The sequence below is a fragment of the Chelonus insularis genome, unplaced genomic scaffold, assembly GCF_013357705.1.
Source record: "Chelonus insularis isolate UGA/USDA-ARS -01 unplaced genomic scaffold, ASM1335770v1 contig_131_pilon, whole genome shotgun sequence".
Taxonomy (NCBI): Eukaryota; Metazoa; Arthropoda; class Insecta; order Hymenoptera; family Braconidae; genus Chelonus; species Chelonus insularis.
Genome location: NW_023276372.1, coordinates 1,667,030 through 1,687,792, shown reverse-complemented (window position 1 = coordinate 1,687,792; position 20,763 = coordinate 1,667,030). Strand labels below are relative to the sequence as shown.

Here is a 20,763-nt window from a genome sequence, read left to right as displayed (position 1 = left end):
ATTAAAAACTACTGCCGCTCAGTGGACATTGCGCATATCATACGCACATAACCTCTAATGATTTGTTGAATAAACAATTATTTAATTTTTAAATATTAATTGTTACTGTCACTAATAATTGATGATTAAAACTAAACAAGTAATCATAACGATATACTTTTAGAATATAATCAGTGTCATTACGTAAATCAATACTTTTACGTAGTTGAAAGGTATCACAAGAAATGCAATTTGCTTAATTAACCTATAATTCATATGTTTTCTGTATTTATTTTAGACAAAAAATAATGTCTCGATCCTTGTATTGTTTTATTCAAACTCGTAATTATTATCTTCGAAAAACCCCAAGAGAATGGAAACCTGACGGAATAAAGTATGGAAAAATAACCTATTATCCTCGGTGAGTGAGTTTTGTTGAAATTATTTTTTTAGTAAAAGAATCAGAGTGGTGTATTATCAGTTAGAAAACTTTATACTAAAAAGCAAAAATAAATTGATTTTCAATTTATTAATTAGAAATGCAGACCATAAGGATCCACCTTTCGAACCGACTAAACTTTTAATGGTCCAACGTGTGAAACCTTACAAAGGTAATCCTTATTGGGAAAAATACATTTTAGATGCTCTCAAACTAAATGAAATAGTAAGTACATGAAATAAATATAATTAAAATTAATTATCAATCGCAATTTTGTTATAAAAATTTCTGTTGATGATCATTGTCATGTGTAATTTTATTAAAAATCTTTATTATTAAGGCTAGCGATATTGCAATCGTCAAAAATATACCAGAAGTTTGCGCACAGTTGTGGAAAATTAAGCATTTAGTCAAAATTACCCCAATTTATTTACCGGAGAAATTGCCGGAGGATAGTGATTCAGTGCAAACTTGGCTTCTTGATAATGGAAAATTCTTACTAGCACCCAAAGTTGATAGTGCTCGTGAAAAAGCCACTGTAGAATTTATGAATGATCCTAAAAGACTAGATCGTGAAACATTGAGAACAGAATTACGAAAAAGATGGCAAAGGGGATACAATTTATAAATTTGAGACGTCTACTCATGTATATTCTAGAAAGATGTTGGAGCAGCATTAATATAACATGAATAAAATAATAATATTATTATAATTAAGTTTTTGGTAAAAAATAAAATGATAAATAATCATTATTGAAAGGAAATTTCAATAAAATGACCAATATATTCAACAAATAGTATAATTTATTCGCCTTTAAACTTAGCCTCTGTCAAACAAGATTTTACAATCTACCAACAGTAACATTAAACTGATCTGCAATAAAAGAGTAATGTTTTTCTAATTTTCTTAATTACTTGTTTTATGTATTAGATTGTTTTTATAGTTCTAAATTTATTTAGTTACCTTAAGTTTCAAAATTTTCCTAATGTTTAAATGGAAGATAATAAGTGCCGCGTTGGGTCAGTCGTGCGGACCTAAATATAATTAGATTAGATCATTATAGTTACATGTTCATTATTTCAAAAGCAACTCTGATCATTTAATTATTTCATAATGAGCTCCCAATAACTCTTAAGAACGATACCAAGTACTCAGTACAAACGTTAATTAATAATTTATTATATTGAATAATGTATTATTAATTAATCATTAGTTTATTAATTCATTTAAATAACATAGTATTAAGTATAGCCGATTATCTAGGCCAGTTACATTTTTAAGTTACTCGAGAATGATTGAAAAATTTTTTAATTACAATCACTAGGCCGTTTGCACAATTTTTAATTTCAATATAACAAACCTAATATCTTTAATTACAAGGCGTTTATAATTTCACATTAGTGAAATAAACATATCGAATTTTAATTAATTACATTTTTTTTTATTCATACTTTTGATAATGCTAATTTATTTGCATTTAAGCTCTAAAAAAGTCCTCTTTATTCTTCAAATTCTCGAGTTATCTATCAATACTTGGAATTTTTTTTAAAATAAAAACAATTCATTCATGTCTTCTCATTCAGAAAATCCTAGACAATTAATTGAAAGACATAGTTCATATACTTCTATCCCTGGACGTAAATATATTGACAGTACTCTCTAGATTTTATTCTTCACTTCTTAATTTTATTTTTATAATTGAACAATTTATTTGATAATCCGAAATAAAATAATCGGTTTTATTTAAGGAGAATTTGATCGTCTTCGGTTTCGAACTTTCCAAAATTTTCCATCTTTCGAAGTATGATGAATAGAAATAGTATTTTGTCCTTTAGTATTTTTTTCAGGCATGTAGATTTTAAGTAATCTAGCAGCCCGTTCTTCTTGAGCTTTATCAGACATTTTTCCACTTAAGAAACTGAGTAATTTAATGCTACGTCTTCGAATCCTTAAACGATGAAGGAAATTTGTTTCTTGAGGTCTAACAGACGTACTATCATCTTTTTCTTCCTCTAAAGCTTGACTCATTTTATCTGATCGTTTTTTCAATTGTTCCAAGTGTTTTCTTCTTTCAAACTCTAAGTCCATTTTTTTCAATTTTCTCTTGTCAATTACTTTCTGACTAGTTTCCGGTCTATCAAGTGAACTAATTTTAGAAAATGGCTTGAGGGCAGGTTTGAGAATTTTTCCACCTTCTGATGATTTAGGTGGAGTTGCTTCGACCAGAGTAACTCGTTTTTCAGGTTTCTTCTCCGATGTCTTAACTTGGACGGAATCTTCATCAACATCTGAAAGCTTACGATGAAGGTCCAGAATTTTTTTTCGAAATTCTTCATCTTCTTGACTCAGTTTAGCGAATATTTCATCACGTTCTTTATTTTTTTCCTCATCTTCAATCTTGGAGCTTATAGAATACAACCTCTGTCACCACCATCCAACTTGGTCCTTCCCACTTGCTGATAAATCTTCCTCTTCCGGTAGTGGTTCTAATCTTCTTCGGTTCAGGAAGCAACGAAGTGATGAAAAATTACTGTTACCAAGTAACTGATCCATATTGATTTCTGTTACATTACAATCTTCAGAATCACCACTCTCATCAGGGTCATCATCAGCATTCAATGTCAGTCCATAATTGTCCTCTCCAGTGATGTTTCCATTGATTGACGGCTAGATAAGTTGTCAGGTACATGAACAGCTTTGTTTAATAGTTGTTTTTGCAAAGAGAAGAAAAGCGTTGTATCATGCAGAGCCGTGCGAAGCTTTATTTTCTAATGGTCATTGCTATTTGATGCTCTTATTCCACATCAGGTGTTGGAAGGTACAGTCTAATCTATTGGTGCTTCAATAAATCTGGCGGCAGTGATAAAACTCAAAGAATCTGTACCTTCAAACATAGATGAAAAAAGGTAGTTCTTTTTTCTAAAACTTTTACTCATAAAATATTAGCAACTTATTTAGAATAATTTATTTTTCAAGTCTAATGATAAACTTTTTTTTAGATTAAAGAAGTAAAAGTCGGAAAAAATAGAATCCACTTTTTTTCATGAACTGGATGAAGAATATTATATGAAACTTACTGGACTTGCTGTAAAACTGTCATCATCAGGTCCTCCGGAAGTTGGTGTACCCCAGATGTCATCTCCAGATGTTCCTCCTGATGTTGTACCTTCTTCGTCATTAGGATCTAAAGAGAACTCAGTTCTTTCTGGTGGTACAGGTGGTTGAAGTAAATAACTACCTACTCCTTCGCTTAATTGCTCTAAAAGGACCATCTTACTAACGACAAAATTACTAGCTCGTGTTGTCCACGATCTTAAACCTGACGGTGGTGATTCTGGACATTGATTATCGTCTTCTTGTTCATCTAATTCATCATCTTGATCTAAACTACTCATCGTTCCGAATCTTCGTAGTGCTCTTGATGATTAAAAATTATTTCAATTATTTATTTAATCAAAATTACATTTTAAAAATTCATACTAACCGGTAAGGAGGTTCACCATCACAGTCTAAGTCATCTTCACTACCATCTTCAGTATTTCCATCAGCAGGAGTACAATTAGTACTGCTTCTACTTGGACTGTCATGAATTCCATTCTTTAATCTGTGACTTGGGCAAAAGTCTGGTGTTGGCGGAAGTACTGATATTTTTGGTGGGAGAGGAGAGAAGGGGTCTCGTGGAAGAGGTGGAGTAGGACACCCAGATCTGTAATATTATTTTAATTCTTTATAATTATCATCACCTGTTATACTAAACGGTTTTTAATACTCTACATTACACATTTATTTATATAAATTCATTCATGTACAAGTAAAATTGCATGCTTATCAACAAAAGTTTCCTATAAAGCACAAAATAATACTTTTATTACAGCAGCTAAAGAAACTTTGAAACATTCAATGCCACTTCCATTAAAAAAATTACTATAATCAACTCAATATCAAAAGAATAATTGTACACATGCAGTTGGATTTTATTCTGTTGAGCAACATAATGATCAAAAAAAAAGCTAACTATAAAAGAAAATTCTATCCTAATCACGACACAAAAACTCCACCTGTGGCACCTTCGGCACATGTTGAGCGAAGAAGTAGGTGTTTCCTTTCCATTTTTCTTCAAGGTAACATTACTAGATTTAACGGTTGACAAGCTGGCACTCGATGTCGTGCTGTGTTGATCAGGATCAGAACTTGGTACAGTATTTTCTTCAATTCCCTGCTCATGAACTTGAACATTCGTTGAAGACGTTGAAGACTCTTTTGGAGCACGAGCAGCTAATTCTTCTGCTGTCCATTCTTCCAGAGATATTTCATGATCAGGTGGTGGTATTTGATGAGAATTTCGGACCCATTGTGCTAAATGATTTTCTTGATTCGAGCTGCTACTTTTCTTGGCTATTGATTCCAAACTTGTCTCTTGGAGTTTATCTTCGAGCTCATGAGAGTTTCTTGAAATAGTGATCTAATATAAATAAAATATAATATTTATTAAATATTAAAATAAAACTCATTATAAAGTTTCTATAAATGAAATATACATTTATTATTGTATTATACAATGATGGAGTTTAGAAAGCTTATTTGAATGAAAAGTAATACCTGAGGACTAGCTGATGAATCACAAGCAGTTGTATAATGACTACCAACGTAAGGACTCTCTTCGGGACTGGGTAAGGTCGACGTATCCGTGAATCCTGTATTCACATAGATGCTAAAATGGGCAGAGTTAAAGGGAAGATGATTCAGAGGCTGGGGTGACTTTCAAGGGATTAAATAATTAATGTTATTAAACTTCTACTCACATCTGACGTTGCAGGAGATTATGCCATACAGCTTTTAGTTCAGGATTAGGGGCACGTAACACTAGCACACGTCTTCGTGGTCGACTGTGAGGACTACATCCACCACTTTGGGTCACGTCTACATGTCCGTTCTGATAAGTACCATTTTGATTGATTGATACTTGGAGACGGAATTCAGTAGGCCGTTTTCGTACGGTGAAACATGCTTCTGCGATGTTTGATAATCGAAGTGGTTCTTCAGTAACAAAGAGAACTCGATCACGAGACACCCGAGCAAATACCAAGAGATCTGTTAATAAAAGAGCCCACGTTGGTTGGAGACGTCTTCCTTCAACCTTTGCCAGTGCTCCACCGAAGAGCCTTTGATTAGAAAGAATTTTCTGAATGTTATTATGTTATTTGTATTCACTTTGAAGTGAGGACTATTAAAAATTAATTATTTAAAAATTATTTAAACTATTATCTTTTTAAATTTAATCTATTAACTATAAACATGAATAATTAATGTTCTAAAAATTGGATAAAAATTTCTACAAAACTATTTGAATATACATTCAATGATCTAACAAGTAATTATTTAAGTGAAGATAATTTTTAAAGAGAATAGATATTATTATGAACATGAACAAACCAACCATTGTCTGCCAGGCATTGCAAGGGTAAAAGGTTTGCATCTAGCAAAGACCAATCGCGATTCCACTTCTTGTAAACTTAACAAAGGTCTTCCAGTGTCTCGGGGTGGTTCCATAACCCCAGCATTAGCAGTTGCTTCTCTATAGCCTTGAGCTAGATCTCTTGCTTTCTGACAATTCCTAGGAGACGCTAGACCTAGCAGCCTTGTCATTTCTCTGAAGGAATCATACTAATAAGATTTCAACTTGACTATGACAAGGTTCATTCTCACCTGTAGTGTTCTAAAGGAAGCAATAATACTCCTGTCAAATCAGGACGACGTTTATGAGGCACAGCAGGTTCACAAACCAATTTTGCAAAAGCTGAATTTCTTCGCAATGCCACTAGAAGACAGCAAGCTCTTTGGAGACCACTCAAATACCTCCGATAGCTTGCTGTTATTCTAGGTATTCGGACTAAATAACTGTCAATACCACCACCTTCATCTCGAATCTCTTCTGATAGTTTCAATAATTCTTCTAGGTTTTGGAATAGAATAGTATGATCTGTTGCTGACAATATGTCACGTCGTTCTGCTAATGGTGTATAAAAACGGCTTATTCCACCTTTCAATACACTCCAGTAACGAGTCTCTCTGATGCTCAGCTCCTCCTCAGGGGGTGCATCCGGTGCAAGATTTGGAAAAATCTAGAGGATTTCTTTGGATACTTTGGGTAATTGAGACTTTTTTTTCATTTCATTTAGCTTTAAATTCATAATATGACATCAAATTAATTGATTAAATTAAACTAGACTTTTTATATTATTCCAAGATATTTTTTTAAAGCACTCAATGTCAATTTAATGTCATATTCATATGATAAAGTTCATGTTACCCAAAAATAGATAATATTTTGTTTTTCAAATGATACTACTCTTCAAAGCAATCCATTTAAATTTTTATATCATTAAAACTACTGATAAAAATATTTTTCTAACTGTTCTATACAATAACTGAGTCGACTAGAATCTAATCTATCAATCTAAAATTAGATCTAGAATAGATATTTTTATTGAATAAAAATTTGAATAGTATATATTTTGACAAGTACATGCATAAATTATTATCATGGCCTGAATGGAATATTTGAAGGCAAAAAAAATAGGAAAGGGTGAGGAGAAAAAAATTAAAACACAGTTTTTACTTTATAAACAAAACTTATTGGTAACAAAAAAGAAAAAAGAACAAAATACAAAATGTAATCTCACTCTCGCGACTTGGTTGATTAGATAATTAGTTTAAGTATAATTAGACGAACAACTTGGACGTTTGGTAACGAACATAAAAAATGTATATATTATTTTAAAACGTCATATTATTCGCGATAGTAATAATAATAATTTAAATGATTACTGCTCATTGTATTAGTTATTATTTCTCTTATTAATAATAATAAGCTCTGTTCAACGTATACTTGGTCATCTGACTCCAATTAAATACAAAATAAAACATATACAATTATTGAAATAATCAATAATAATTAATAATACATCATGTACATTAATATTAATAATAATAAAAAAAAAGTAAAATAGTTAAACTTAATGAAAATAAAGCAAAAAAAAATTAATAACACAGCAGACATTTTTTCCTAGACTTATCCATTACTCGCTAAAAGTTTGCCTTTTTTTCATTTTTTTACTTTAATATCTTCGCAATTATCATTACTCTCACTGTAGTACAAGCAATCATCGAACAAATAACGTCAAGAAACAATAATGAATTATTACATAAAAAAATCATTATAATTATAATAATACAATTGAATAAATAATAATGAAGCAATTAATGGATAATAGGGGAGTTGTTGAAATTTAAAATTCTAAACTAATACGCCTGTACCGACCTCAGCGGTGAAGGCGATCGCTTGTTGACCATGGGAATGATCAGGAGGCACAGGCTGCAGCGTTACATTCACCAGGCTTGGTCGTTGCGTGCTACTGACATGAGGTCCTGATTTGCGGTAAACTTCAAGAATCAACTGATTAGTGGCAGCTTGAATCAGGTTAAGTATATCCTCGCGAGCTCGCGTGACAACATTTGTCGTGTCCACAAATACAACATGATCTCCTGGCCTTAAACCCGCTCGCTCTGCTGGGCTATTAGGGTCTACACGTTCTACCCGTGGTGGTCGTCCCCACGATAATGAGAAACCCCATGGGACCTTTAATTGATCAAATGAAAAATCATTTAATAACATGTTGATGCTGATAAAAAAAAAACAACTATTCCAGGTATAATATTCTAATATTTGTTCCTACGAAATTAGATTGATGGCTTTGGTTTAGAATGTGATAGTCTATTTACCTGATTAGCTACATTTTGTCTAATCAATCGCCTTGTGATTGTGCACGGTGTTCTTCCGCCTCTTGCGGTGAATCCAGGGTTAAGTGGTAAACCAGTGAGTGGATCTAGAGGTTCTAACTCAAGGTGTCTCAGATAAGTAAGATCATCAGCATTGGAAGAATTATTATCTACTTGATCTCCGTCTTTTGATAGCGGTGAAGACACTGCACATTCTTGGGGTAATTTTGCATAAGGTGTACTTGTATTTCGGCCGGTTCTTACTTCCAGAGGGTGCCATGTCGCTTCCTATAACAACCATAAAATTAATTTTATTTTCCTTATCAATAAAAAAAAAAATAACGAATAAACATTTTATAAATACTTTAAACCAATTTAAAGAAATTTAAATAATCACATTTTGTCTGAACAGCAATCAATAAATTCCAGAAGTAGATATCCCGTTAACAAATAGTGAAAATTTTCAGAAGAATTCCAGCAACGAGAAATGCAACACAGTAAATAGCTACGACAATCATTTTAAAATGAAATATTTTATTGAACTTGTCTTTTAGAAATAGATACTGAGAAAAAATATATTATATTTGTTTTATTTAAGGCTTCCTTTACTATTCAATTTAATTTATCATCAACTTTACAAGATCAGAACAAAATAAACACTTGTGTCTTTCACGAGTTTACTGCAACGATTGTGCAAAGGTAGATGAAAAAAAAAATAGTTGCGGTTCGCTGATTGGATAATCGACTTAACCATGACCTCTGAGAAAGAGGAGAGGAGAAGGGATAAAAAATCCATTTAATATATATTTTAATATGAGTAAATTTAAATCATGATTATATGAAACTTTTACATTAAAACTTGAAACTTTTTCTCTCATTATTCACTCAGTTTCTCTCATGTTTTATTTATGAAACAATATATATAATAACAATCAATGCTCCTTACCTTATCCTGTGCCAGGGGTAAAGGTAGAGTCATGCAGCCCAGGAGTTCACTACGTCTGTAATTAAAAATAAAAATTAAATAAATCAATTGTTCTTTATAAAAGACATTAAATATTATTATACATCCTATTACAATGTTATTATCAATTTAAATTAGGTATTAGTTGTTCAATAATTATTCCAAGAGCTTAAACATTAATTTAAGTCTACAGAATCACTTAAGATAGGATTTTCGCACGTGGATTAAATGTCATGCGCATGTCTGCACTGACAATCGATTCCCCTCTCCCGATTACTAAATGAACTTGTTCTGATATTCGTATTTTATGCTCCGGAAGGTACTTTGATTTACAATAAATTCTCGACATGGAACTAAAAGTATCAAAGAATTTCAATACATAACAGTAATCGACACAAAGTCATCCAGTTACGTAACAACAAACGAGCTATTTTTATTTAAATATAAAAGAAAATAAAAACAAGTTTAATTTTAGAAATAATTGAGAGAGAGAGAGGATTTAAAAAAAAAAAAAAGTTAATAAAATAGTTGAATTGGTTTACCTTGCTCTACGATCACGATGCCAAACAGCAATATCTAGTGATGTAGACTTATTGATGCAACTATAATTACTTGGACTTGGCAAAATAAGTGTCTCGTGGAATACTGGATTTGGAGTTGCACGATGAACTGCAGTTCTTTTCACTACACCTTCACCACACGAATTTTTTAGGCTTACCTTCACGTAGGCGTGAATTGGACCCTTGTATGTTCTTCTAAGATCCTTGCAACGAATCACTATCACAAAAAAAAATTAAATATAAATAATGCAATAATTGTATTGAATGAAAATCTTTCATAAAGATTATTTGTTGATAATACATTTAAAGTATGACTTAAAAAAACTAATTATTAAGATAAATAATAAAAAAAAACAACAACTGATGATTGATGATGGATTGGAAAGTAATATCATTGGATAATAAAATTGAAATGTTATTTCTTAGTTGTTTGATAAAGATATTAAAGGTAATAAATAAAAGCATGAAAGGTAGAATGGTAAATAGAAAAAGAGTTTTAGGTAAAGACTTTGCTGTCGTGGCTGACTGTATCACTTGTCACACTACTGTTTTACTAGCTTGATTTATTCAATGCAGTATTAATGTACATTTTTCATTTCCCTCTCATAGACGATAAAGACCTTCTTATTCTCTGTTGGATTTTGTCAAGCTTCTGTCAACTTTTTATTCACATTTTGTACTTTCTAACCACAACTACACTTTTTATAGTTAAGTAAAGAATTAATTATTGTTTATTTCACCAAGAAACATTGTTTTATTTGATTATAAATAATTTTTTACTTGAAATCTATTTTATTGGATTTGATAAATAAACGATAACTGACGTGGAAATAATGAAAATAGAGTGATAAAACCTACTAACCAATATAGAGACGGTAGAAAGGCCTGTGGGTTACTGGCACACTCGGTACCACTTGGAACTTTACCCCAAAGGGACGCCAAGTATAAAATGTGATAGACAAAGAAAGCGGAGGTAAAAAAAAGGAAGAAGAGTATCTTCGCGATTGCGCAATAATATCAGTCAGGAACGTAGTCACAGGTTCTTTACTTTTGACTCTTGTCTCTCATTCCCTCCAACTCTATTCCGGGAGGAACAACAAGATAAACTAGAGAGAGAAACAGTAGATGGTCTGTTATCATGCGCATGTACTGACAATCTTCCAGGAACGTGTCGATTCCAGTATTTCACCCTAATTTCCATAAAGCTGGAGCTTCCGATGACGTAAGACGGTTTATAGAGGATAGAATCAAATTAATAATACATTGGAATCACTTTAGCTAGTTTATGTAGCATTAATACTTCATTTATTCAGTAGATCATTAATAGTTTTTCTGCTTGATCTGATTTCTCGAAAACTTTCAACTAAAAAAAATTAAAAATAGATGAAGGAAGAATAGAAAGAGAGAGAGATAAGAGGAGGGTTTATTTTCAGTAATCATTTCATACATGAACGATAATTAAATTTACCAACCTCGTACGTGGATGTAATCTCCGATAACATTGCATTCAATTTCAATAGACCCTCGAGTCTGTGTCCTTGGTATCTCGATGTCAGGACTATATTTAAGGCATCGTCTTACAGTAGCAATGAGAGGTGCTTCAGGAGTTACCGTAGCAGAATGTAGTAATGAACTCTTAGAGCTTAAAACATCATCCATCCATGATGATTTAGGACTTTCTGAATCCCATGGATGAATTTTATTTATTTCTTCATCTTTTTGACTTTGACTCAATACCTTGCTATTTCTTTTATCTAACGGAGAATCCAAGTCAGTCTCAAGTGGTGGCTTTTTGACATAAACATTCACAGCCTCGGCCAGAGGTTCTTGAACCTCTTCTAGAATTTTTTTCTTTGTTGCTGGACTAACACTTTGTGATCCCATTTTAACTCTCTTGCTGGCTGACTCTTTATTGGATCCTTGATCCCTTTGTTGGCGTTTTCTTCTGATTCCTCGCTGCCGGCGTAAAGGAAATTCGCTATCAGAGTCATTAGAAAAGGACCTGAAAGCCCAAGAAATAGGTGAAGGATCTTCAAGAAGTTGACTAGCTGAAGAAACAGTACTATCATTATGTGGTGCTTTATTTTCATCATCTATTTGTTCATTGTTTTCTTCATCTTCTGACACATTTTTCTCTTCATCTTTCATTTCTAAAACCTTCTTTCTTTCATCGACATCCAACATTAAAATTTCAGCCACTGTCTTACTTCCTACGTTTTGTTTTTGCTGCCTAGAAAGCACTTCTGTTACTGTATTGTCCATATTTTCAAACTTGGGAATGTCTTGATCAATTCTCAACTCAGCTAAGCTTCCAACAAGTGGAGTTTCTTTAATTGTACTTGGACTCTTTGGAGCTTTTGTATGATAAGGAGTCTTGGATCTCGTACTTAATTTATGAGTCCGAGTAAATTTTGAATAAGAAGGTATTTTTAATTCATTAGAAGCTAATTGAACTGCATCTTGTTGATATTTGTGAAATAAATTTGGTTTTCTTAGAGACACTGAACCAGCTTCCATCACATCTTCCGGACTACCAGCAACAGATATTTGTTGGAAAAAGTCTGATATATGAGACTGGAAGTTTACTCGAGCTTCATTCATCACGTTCTGAGGTAGTTCAGTGTTGTTGACATGCTGAAACACCTTTGGGTAGGTGCGAGGTAATGATGTTGGGTCTGTTGGCAGCGTTAACGCTGTAGAATATCTAACATTAGTAATGCATTCAGGAATGTAGGTTAAAGGACCGATGTCAGTGTCTACTCGGGGTGTACTTTGGTAAGAGCTTTCTGTCTTTGGAGAATCTAGAGAGTCGTTGGCGATAGATTGGCGCTTGTGACGTCTCAAACTTGGTTTCGTAGCCTGTAATTATAACGGCTTGTTTGAAAATTCATTCAAGTGACTTGGAAAGAAAAATTATAAAATTAATCGCATCAGTACTCACTTGAAAATAAGTACGAAGGTCACTTCCATGACTCCTGCAGCGTCTTCGACGCCCTGGGGTGGGTCGTGACATTGTGTTCTGATCTCCTTCAGCTACAGATTGTGATGTCATTCTTGATTTCAAGCCATCAGCAGGTGGTGTGTTGGAAAGGTCACGGAAAGGCCGCCGACTAGTTCTATCCATTGTAGGTGGACCATGAGGCGTCGAACTTGCAGTTGATAATGATCTAGACACTGCCCACTTTAGCATTTCTGGAAAAATTACAATAATAAACCATTTTTTAGATTTTATGCAACTTAATTGTGATCTGTCAAACAATTTTAATAAAGCTTGCACTAACTCTTCATTATCACTCATTACAGTACTGTAAATCATTCAGGTTTAGATTCATTTTCATTAATTAAAGAAATTATTGAGTAGCACAGTACTAAGTAATGTTTTCTTTTTCCCGTGTACTCAAAATCCAAGTATTTGAATTAATAACTATGTTGACACCTGTTATAAAAAAAATCTTATTTAAAAAATCTACGATTGAAGTTGACGAATGGAGATGATTGCCTTCATTATACTTTAATTAAACTAATTTTTGTGGCGTAGTAAGTGCTAAGGGTACGGAAGAGTTGACATGGGAATTGGTCGATTTAACAAGGAGGCGTGTTGAGTATTTTTCAAAAAGACGAAATTAAGTTTAAAGTTAGTAAGGTATAGGAAGGTCAGTAAAAAGTATTCTTGGTACGTACACTTAATTACCCGTAAGAAAAAGGATAGGACAGAAGAAGCTTGGCGCTACGATGGTAATAACAATAGATGAGCACCTGTCGTAGCATACGGGAAACAGCAAAACAGGTGAACCTCTGACAACCACGCAAAAGAGGGCTTTACTCTATGTGCACCTGAGTTTTTTCGGTTTTACAAGTTAACGCGGTTATTATTCTTTTGTGATTGGGTAAACGAAACGTTATTCATTCTTAAATCGATAATGAAAACATGTCTAGAAAAAGTATAACTAAATTTAAAAAGATATAAAATAAAAATAAAACGGAAACACAGACATTTTCTTTGAAGTACATTCTTTTCTGATATTGATCTTCTATAGAATATATTTCTTTTGAAATGACATTTGTGTTGATACGATAAAATTTTTGGAGAACTATTTATTGCTTTGGCGTCAATAAATTTTAAATGATGTCTAGATCTACACTGTCTAAAATATTTTATCAATTTTTAACCTAAAAAAATATCTTAGATAAAGATTACTCCAAACAGAAAAGACTTCAGCCACCTAACCCTACAATGCATAATTTTTTTTTTTAGTCTAAAAAAAATATGTGTGTTACTCAAGGTCTAGACACCTGAAAAAATAATTTAAAAAATTAAAATTCAATAAATGAATAGATATTTTATTTTATATTTTAATTTTTCAGTATGCAATGTAGGGTTAAAAATAACCTTATTTTTTTTGGTGTTATTTCACTTTAAAAGTTGGTAATATTACCTTGAATATTTTTTTTTTGAGTATTTAACTTGTAATTATCACAAATATGTACAAATGTATTGATTAAATCATTCCAGGTATAAATAAGGGCAAATATGATTACATCATCAGCAAACAAGTGTTACTCTCATCACCCCAGTTAATCAATGAAAAGTTAATTGGTGTTAACAAGGAAAATCAATTCTCAAATACCCTATAATAAATATAACTCTACATAACAATAGTTAGCAAAATATCGTGTACAACTTAAAAATTGCATTCACACACCTAAAGCCAACAGGTTTTAACTTTTAACGGTTCCTCTCGAAGGGGGGTAGGGACATGTATACTAGGAAAAGAGAAAGAGAAAGAGTGCACATATGAGTAAGCTATTGTCAGTGTTAAAGCATAAAAACGCATTCATTTGCATACAGGCTGTTGCTGTATGCACGCGAGCGGCCTTTTTTTCACCAGTGAATTCCGTCATGTCACATTTACAAATACACCATTTATGCATTTATAGACTTATTTAAATTTGTGTTCAGTTTATACGAATGCTTGTGTTGTATTTAACTCCATATATAGGTACATCATGTGTGCAGTCTATAATATTACACATGTATGCACTTACACGTAAAGGTTAAAGCCATTAGTAAATGCATTGGGCTACACAAGTCAAAGAAACTTGAGTGTGGGACGAATACTATTTGAGGGGGCACCTGCCCATCTGGTTACTCCGTCATCTGGCAATCTACATACGATACGTGAGTTCAAGAACTCATTCGGATCACTGCCGAAATTATGCCAATCAGATAATGTATTATTTATTTTTTTTTATCGATTTATAAAGAGCACTAAACTACTTTAAAGAACTCTAAATGGTTTATGCTCCGCATCAACAACTTCAAGAAAATATATCGATCTTTATACCATTGAAAATCAAGTACTTCCATTCAATGAACATTTATGCTGTCATGATAAACAAGAATAACATTTATCTACTGACAGATTTTTAAAAATATCACCACAAAGTATCTGAAAAATAATACTTTTATGAACTTGTGATTTAAGGTTAAATTATCTGCGGTTGATTGCGGACAATAAAATTGCACCGGTGCTAATATTTCTTTTATGTTAGGTAATAGAGACCCTTTAGAGCATATGTTATCGCATCTAAATAGATGATATCGTGTGCATAAAAAATTATAGCAACAGGTTATGTCTGTAATAGTATAACAATACTTATTATATGTAGAGATTAATTCAGTGGTTTATAGTTTAATTGATGAGTGAATAAAATTTTTCTTTATCGTTGAGGGGGGTCTATTTGATGTCATTCTTTATGTAAATACTCGTGCAATTACGATTTTAAACCTTGATAGTCTTATTTACATAATTTTAACAATTGATTGCGTCATGAATGAACGAATAAGCCATTTTCTCTACAGGAACAAACATCATGTGGGGCTCACCTGCATTTCTATTTATTTCAAAGTAAAGATATTTATCTGATGTTGACTAATAACGGCTGTGTATGGCTTTTTCCCACCCTTTTTATTATATACATATATTTTATTTTTATTTTTAGGTTAAAATGTTGAACAAAATGACACAAAATATCAACAATATTTTCTCCAATTATTCAACGGAATTTTTACTTATTTTTTTGGGAACAATTGTTTTTGATCAATTGACTCAGGTATTATTAAATGCTTTATTTATATGAATTATGAAATAAGTATATATATAACAATGTAACAATTGAAAGCAACATGGTACAACTGTTTTTTCTATTGTTACATGATTCATATTTTTAAATTCCCATATAGCAGATATGAAAAGCAATAAAAAAAAAACAGGTAAATGTATATCAGGCGACAGGTTTACTGTATGAGATATTCATAAAGCCAGGAGAAGTAGGATATAAAAGCTGAGATGAATAAAAAAAAAGAAGAGGTTGAATAACGAACAATTATAAATCTAGGGTTTAGTTTCCCCTTCTTTTTTCGGAACAATTCTTTTATTGTCCTTTTTCTATTTCCATCCGCTGTACTTTTTTCGTGTTCCAGGTCTGAATTTTTCTGTCTCCTTCTACGTATCAAAAAGAGAATGAAATAAGAAACGCGAATAAATGCTATGAGAAGAAGCCACAAGGAAAGAGGTAAAAAATAAAATATATAATGTATGAAACGACCGTTATAGCTGGTCTTCTTTTTTTTTAGGTTCATACTCTTTATGTACATGCTCCAATGAATATTGCTGAGGTTATAGGTCAGGGGTATCATGCACAAAAATTGCTAGTTATCCTTTTATAATCCCGTATGATGAAACCAGGGAGATTAGATTTAATCAAACCATAATTATCTCTTGGTGCTTTTTTTTTTGTATCTGTAATTAAAGAAGAGGTTTTCTTTATGCGACATTTGGTCAACTTAAAAGTGACAAAAAACAAACGACATTTCTTTATATCCTTCCGTATTTCTTTAAATTATCATCATCCGCAAGTTAAGAAGTTGAAGAGGTCACGGATGTCGACGATTTCTTAAAGGAAGGTAAAGTGGCTCAACGAATTTTTACCTGTTGATCAGTTATGCTGTTATAAAAGTATACACACAAGTTGTGATGAAACAGCAGAATTGAGGAAAAAGTTAAGAAAAATACGTAAAAAACTTGGAAGACAATAGATGACGATAGACAGGCGTGGCAAGAAAAATAAAAGGAATTATTTTTTTATGAAGTTTTAAAAAATATTATGGGGTTCATTGATGTACCTTGAAAGAGTTTGAAGTAACTAAACACATGAAGCAACGAAAGAAGTTGAAGATAAAACAGAAGGAGATGGAAAAAAACTGGTATTGACTAAGGAGTGGCATTCCAGTAAGGATCACGTGGTAAGACAGCACGAGGATCCAAGTCTTGTTCCAGCTAGATGTGTCGAAAAAGAAACAAAGATGAGTACAATAAAAAGAGCAAGATAGAAAAAGAGAATGGGAAAGTGAAGGTTAGAACCATGTCAGGGGGATTCGCGTTCAATCTTGGAGTTGAAGAATGCGATTAAAGGGGCCTGGGGAGAAAAGGAGGCAGGTGAGCAAAGGTTCGTACCTGATTTTTGGCTTGAGTGTGTGTTTCTACACAACGGGGAGATCCAAAAATCCTAACATACATGAGCTCTCTAACAGAAAACGCGAAACGTTTCGGTCGAATCGCGAAAGAAAATGGTCGCTATTCATCTAGTTTAGGGGATCAACCAACGTACATATGCATCAACGCTCTTTTCTTCCATTCTTATATGTAATCTTCGTGCCCCAAGGTATATTGCATTCAATATTGTTAAATTTTATATTGAAAAAAAATATCTATAGGAGAGGAATTAAAAATAATCACCATCATTGTATGTGGTTTGATGATCAAAATTGGAGGATTACATCTTGCTCAATAATTCTTATAAGCTATTATTATTGATAAATTATTTGTTTATTTATCTTTTCAAAGTCTACCAAGGACTTCAGACCAACATCAACTGTTTATACCGATAAATTATTGGAGTGGACATTTGTCAACTGACAAAAGTTGCTCCAACGTTGCTTTACCTTTTTAGGTATTCATCTAGAGTCTATATTGCTCTAATTTATATTGCCAAGACATTGAACACATGCTATGTGGTTTCTGTTATAGCTAGGAAGCATGCTGAGATTCCAAACATCCTGAGTCAATATATAAAACAATAGATAGCACACATTTACGTCACACCTGCCTTGATATACTCTCTCTCTCCATGTCGTTCCCATGATACAAGAAAGATGAATGTCTTCAATATTGTTTGTAGCAGGATTTTTTTGCATATATCAAACAGCTCTAACCAGTCACGTGCACACATGTCTTTTTATAACTCGGCTGAATTTTGAGCACTTATGCATATGCATTGGACCATGTTTCTCTCTCTTTCGTATTCTTCTTTATTTTTTTCAACTAGTCTTATTTTACATTTTTTTTCCAGGTTACGCATGCCCTGATTTGCTCATAGAAGTTAGCACATATGGAGGCAGGTTTAAGGCAAAGACGAACCTCGAAATAAAGGTTGGAACAATGGATCAAGGGCAGTATCCTGTGGAGAAATGTCTGATGGGACATTTAAAGAGAACCGGACGCGAGAATCAATGAGAGAACTTTTAGGGGTTGACTGCAATTTTCAAATCTCGCGTATATTTATATACATATATGTAGGTATGTATGTTGGGGTATGTTGGGGCTTTTTAAACTGGGATAAATGTATAGAGAGGGTGAGTAAAAGCCGAGTAAAAAAGAATAGTGCCAAAAAGAAAAGAGAAGGGCAAATCTTTTCTATAGGACCCGTCTTCTCGTTTCACGCTCTTGCTCTTTGCCAAAGTATTCTTGTTATACTTTTCGACTGATTCTTTACTCTCAATTCTCTTCGATCGGCAGATGTATTCTCCTCACGCATGTGCCAATCTAAAAAACTTTACTTGGCGTATTTTTTCTTTGAAATCTAAACGACCCAATCTTTCTCTTTTATTCTTACTCGCTCGTTCTTTTTGACAGTGGACAGTTGATTTTATTTGTGAATCTTCTTTATGTCTATCCACTCTCTTTTGATTCAAGATTATAACACTTGTTTTTCTTTTTATTCACCCTAGTCGTTGAAAATTCTCTGCCTATTTTTATTGTCCGAATTTTTTTTTTCGTTTAACTAAATAAAAAAATTCAAAGATTCTCATGAAATATAATAATATTTAATTATTTTGTCTTTCCTCAGGTTTATCTGATGCTGAAGGTTCTATAAGAGCTTGGAAAAAATTATAATAAGAGCCAGCTTGATGGAAGATTGATCAGGATAATGATTATCGATATAATGATCAGCTGATATTTTTTGGAGTGATACTATTATATATCTCGTGAGATTGAAAATCAGTTTTGATCAACATGCAACCAGTAGCAATTAAAGTGAATGTGATAAAAAAAAGAAAGATAGTGAACCCCTTTCAACCATGCGTGGATTTCACAAACTGGCGGAATATTTTTTTAAACACGAGAACGTTCTTTTTAAAAGTCCTTGGAAAAGAATATTTACATGTAAATAAACTACTCAAGTCCTGACGTTGAATGCTAATGGAACTGAACGTTACATAAAATATTAAAAAATTTACCCGATTCTTCAATATGTTGATGTAATTTGTTACATCAAGCTATTATTTAAAAATATTATTTTTATTTTCCAATTTTGTTCTGCTACAATTTGAAGAATAACAATAGATAAATTCGATTCTAGAATAAATAAATAGTTGATCCAATACGAAAATAATATAAAAATTAGTTCTACTGGAAATATATCAATAAAATGTGTGAAATATATGACAGATCAGCTAGTTTTTAAAAAGAGAGAAGGGAACTTTCTAAAATTATCACGAAAGTAAATGGAGTTAAAGATAGTTTATTACCGTATAAAATCTCACATTGCTTGACCATGTTGGTCAGCTCCCACTAAAATGTAATAAATTTATACTCTACGTCATGGAAATTATTGAAAACATGCTGTACAGATGTGGTCATTTGGAAGGGCAGTAAAAAGCAGTAAATCTTTAGGAACTTTTGACTCTTTGCAAAAATAAAAATCAGTCAACATTTAAAGACAACTTAATTGTCATTATTTATTACTTAATTATTTTAATTATTTTTTAATAATTAAATATTAATTAATAATAAATAAAAATAATAACTCACTTGAATAATTTGTAAAATACAAAAGTGCACAAATTTTCATCCAGTAACTGTCAGCAATGCTCGACTAATTTCTTCAGGTATCCGTAATAATTAAAATGTCAATCAATTCACTTTAATATAAATCATCCACATAACGTTGAATATTAAAACATATTTTTTTTTTTTTTACAGAACAACAATTAATGATTTGAATTAATTAATAAAATCGTAACGACTAGAATAATCGTGGCATAGCCCGCGATCGCGAACGTGCGATGTATGTCGGCGCGACAACGGCTGTTAAACCACTGACATGGTAAAACTATTCACTGGGGCCTTATGTAGCTTCGAAGGGTAGGGGATTACCCTAGGCCTACAGTCGTATATGTTATGGGTTCATATAAAGGTAGGGACTGAACCGGTAAGCCCCCCACTACTCATTATCATCCCTTCCCTAAAGTTTATTTCAGACCTTTACCACCTCTGCCACTTCACCAAAAGTCACCCTCTTTTGCCCAACTCACATTACGTGATCCTCGTTTTGATATTGACTCCACTGTATGACTTTTCAAAATTTTTATCACCAAATGTAAAAGTTCATGCAATGAAAGTACAATTTTATTTGTCAATTACAGAGGGTGGATTGACCTTTTCATTGGAGATAACATCTTATAACGAATTAAAATTTTTTGTTATAATTCTCGTAATTTTTTGTTATTTATTTTACAAATTTTCTATAAATTAAATTCAATTATTCTGATAAGCATAAAAATGTTGATAAATTGTAGCCACGTGAACGTTTATAATTTTAAATGGACGATTTAAAAATAAAATAAGGGTATTAGAAAAATGTCGCAAGCAAAAAAAGGGTAGAGTAACCATTTATTAATCTCCCCTACTATATATTG

At 32.3% G+C, this 20,763-nt stretch overlaps 2 protein-coding genes and 1 long non-coding RNA gene across 4 annotated transcripts; 2 read left to right on the top strand and 1 right to left on the bottom strand.

The window, feature by feature from the left end:
* Positions 1 to 74: 74 nt before the first annotated feature.
* On the top strand, positions 75 to 1,219 carry mRpL30 (mitochondrial ribosomal protein L30). The gene is made up of 4 exons (XM_035093193.1): positions 75 to 212; positions 278 to 400; positions 517 to 643; positions 759 to 1,219. The coding sequence occupies exons 2-4, from the start codon at positions 288 to 290 to the stop codon at positions 1,044 to 1,046; spliced, it is 528 nt and encodes a 175-aa protein (XP_034949084.1). The 5' UTR covers positions 75 to 212; positions 278 to 287; the 3' UTR covers positions 1,047 to 1,219.
* Positions 1,203 to 20,146, bottom strand: PsGEF (Protostome-specific GEF). Its single transcript, XM_035093181.1, has 15 exons — positions 19,877 to 20,146; positions 12,664 to 12,914; positions 11,195 to 12,581; positions 9,705 to 9,939; positions 9,145 to 9,199; positions 8,202 to 8,486; positions 7,741 to 8,058; positions 6,126 to 6,541; positions 5,857 to 6,069; positions 5,222 to 5,581; positions 5,019 to 5,130; positions 4,487 to 4,881; positions 3,904 to 4,125; positions 3,497 to 3,836; positions 1,203 to 3,086 (listed from the first exon to the last, which is right to left on the bottom strand). Exons 1-15 carry the CDS (start codon positions 19,914 to 19,916, stop codon positions 2,844 to 2,846), a joined length of 4,872 nt encoding a protein of 1,623 aa, XP_034949072.1. The 5' UTR covers positions 19,917 to 20,146; the 3' UTR covers positions 1,203 to 2,843.
* Positions 14,373 to 20,367, top strand: LOC118072981 (uncharacterized). 2 transcript variants are annotated; one of them, XR_004691052.1, is made up of 7 exons: positions 14,373 to 14,901; positions 15,726 to 15,836; positions 16,207 to 16,298; positions 16,360 to 17,735; positions 17,813 to 18,361; positions 18,912 to 19,953; positions 20,048 to 20,367. It is a non-coding gene; the product is annotated as an uncharacterized lncRNA (long non-coding RNA). The 2 variants fall into 2 exon arrangements; XR_004691053.1 differs by lacking the exon at positions 14,373 to 14,901 and adding an exon at positions 15,238 to 15,631.
* The last annotated feature ends 396 nt before the right edge of the window (positions 20,368 to 20,763 follow it).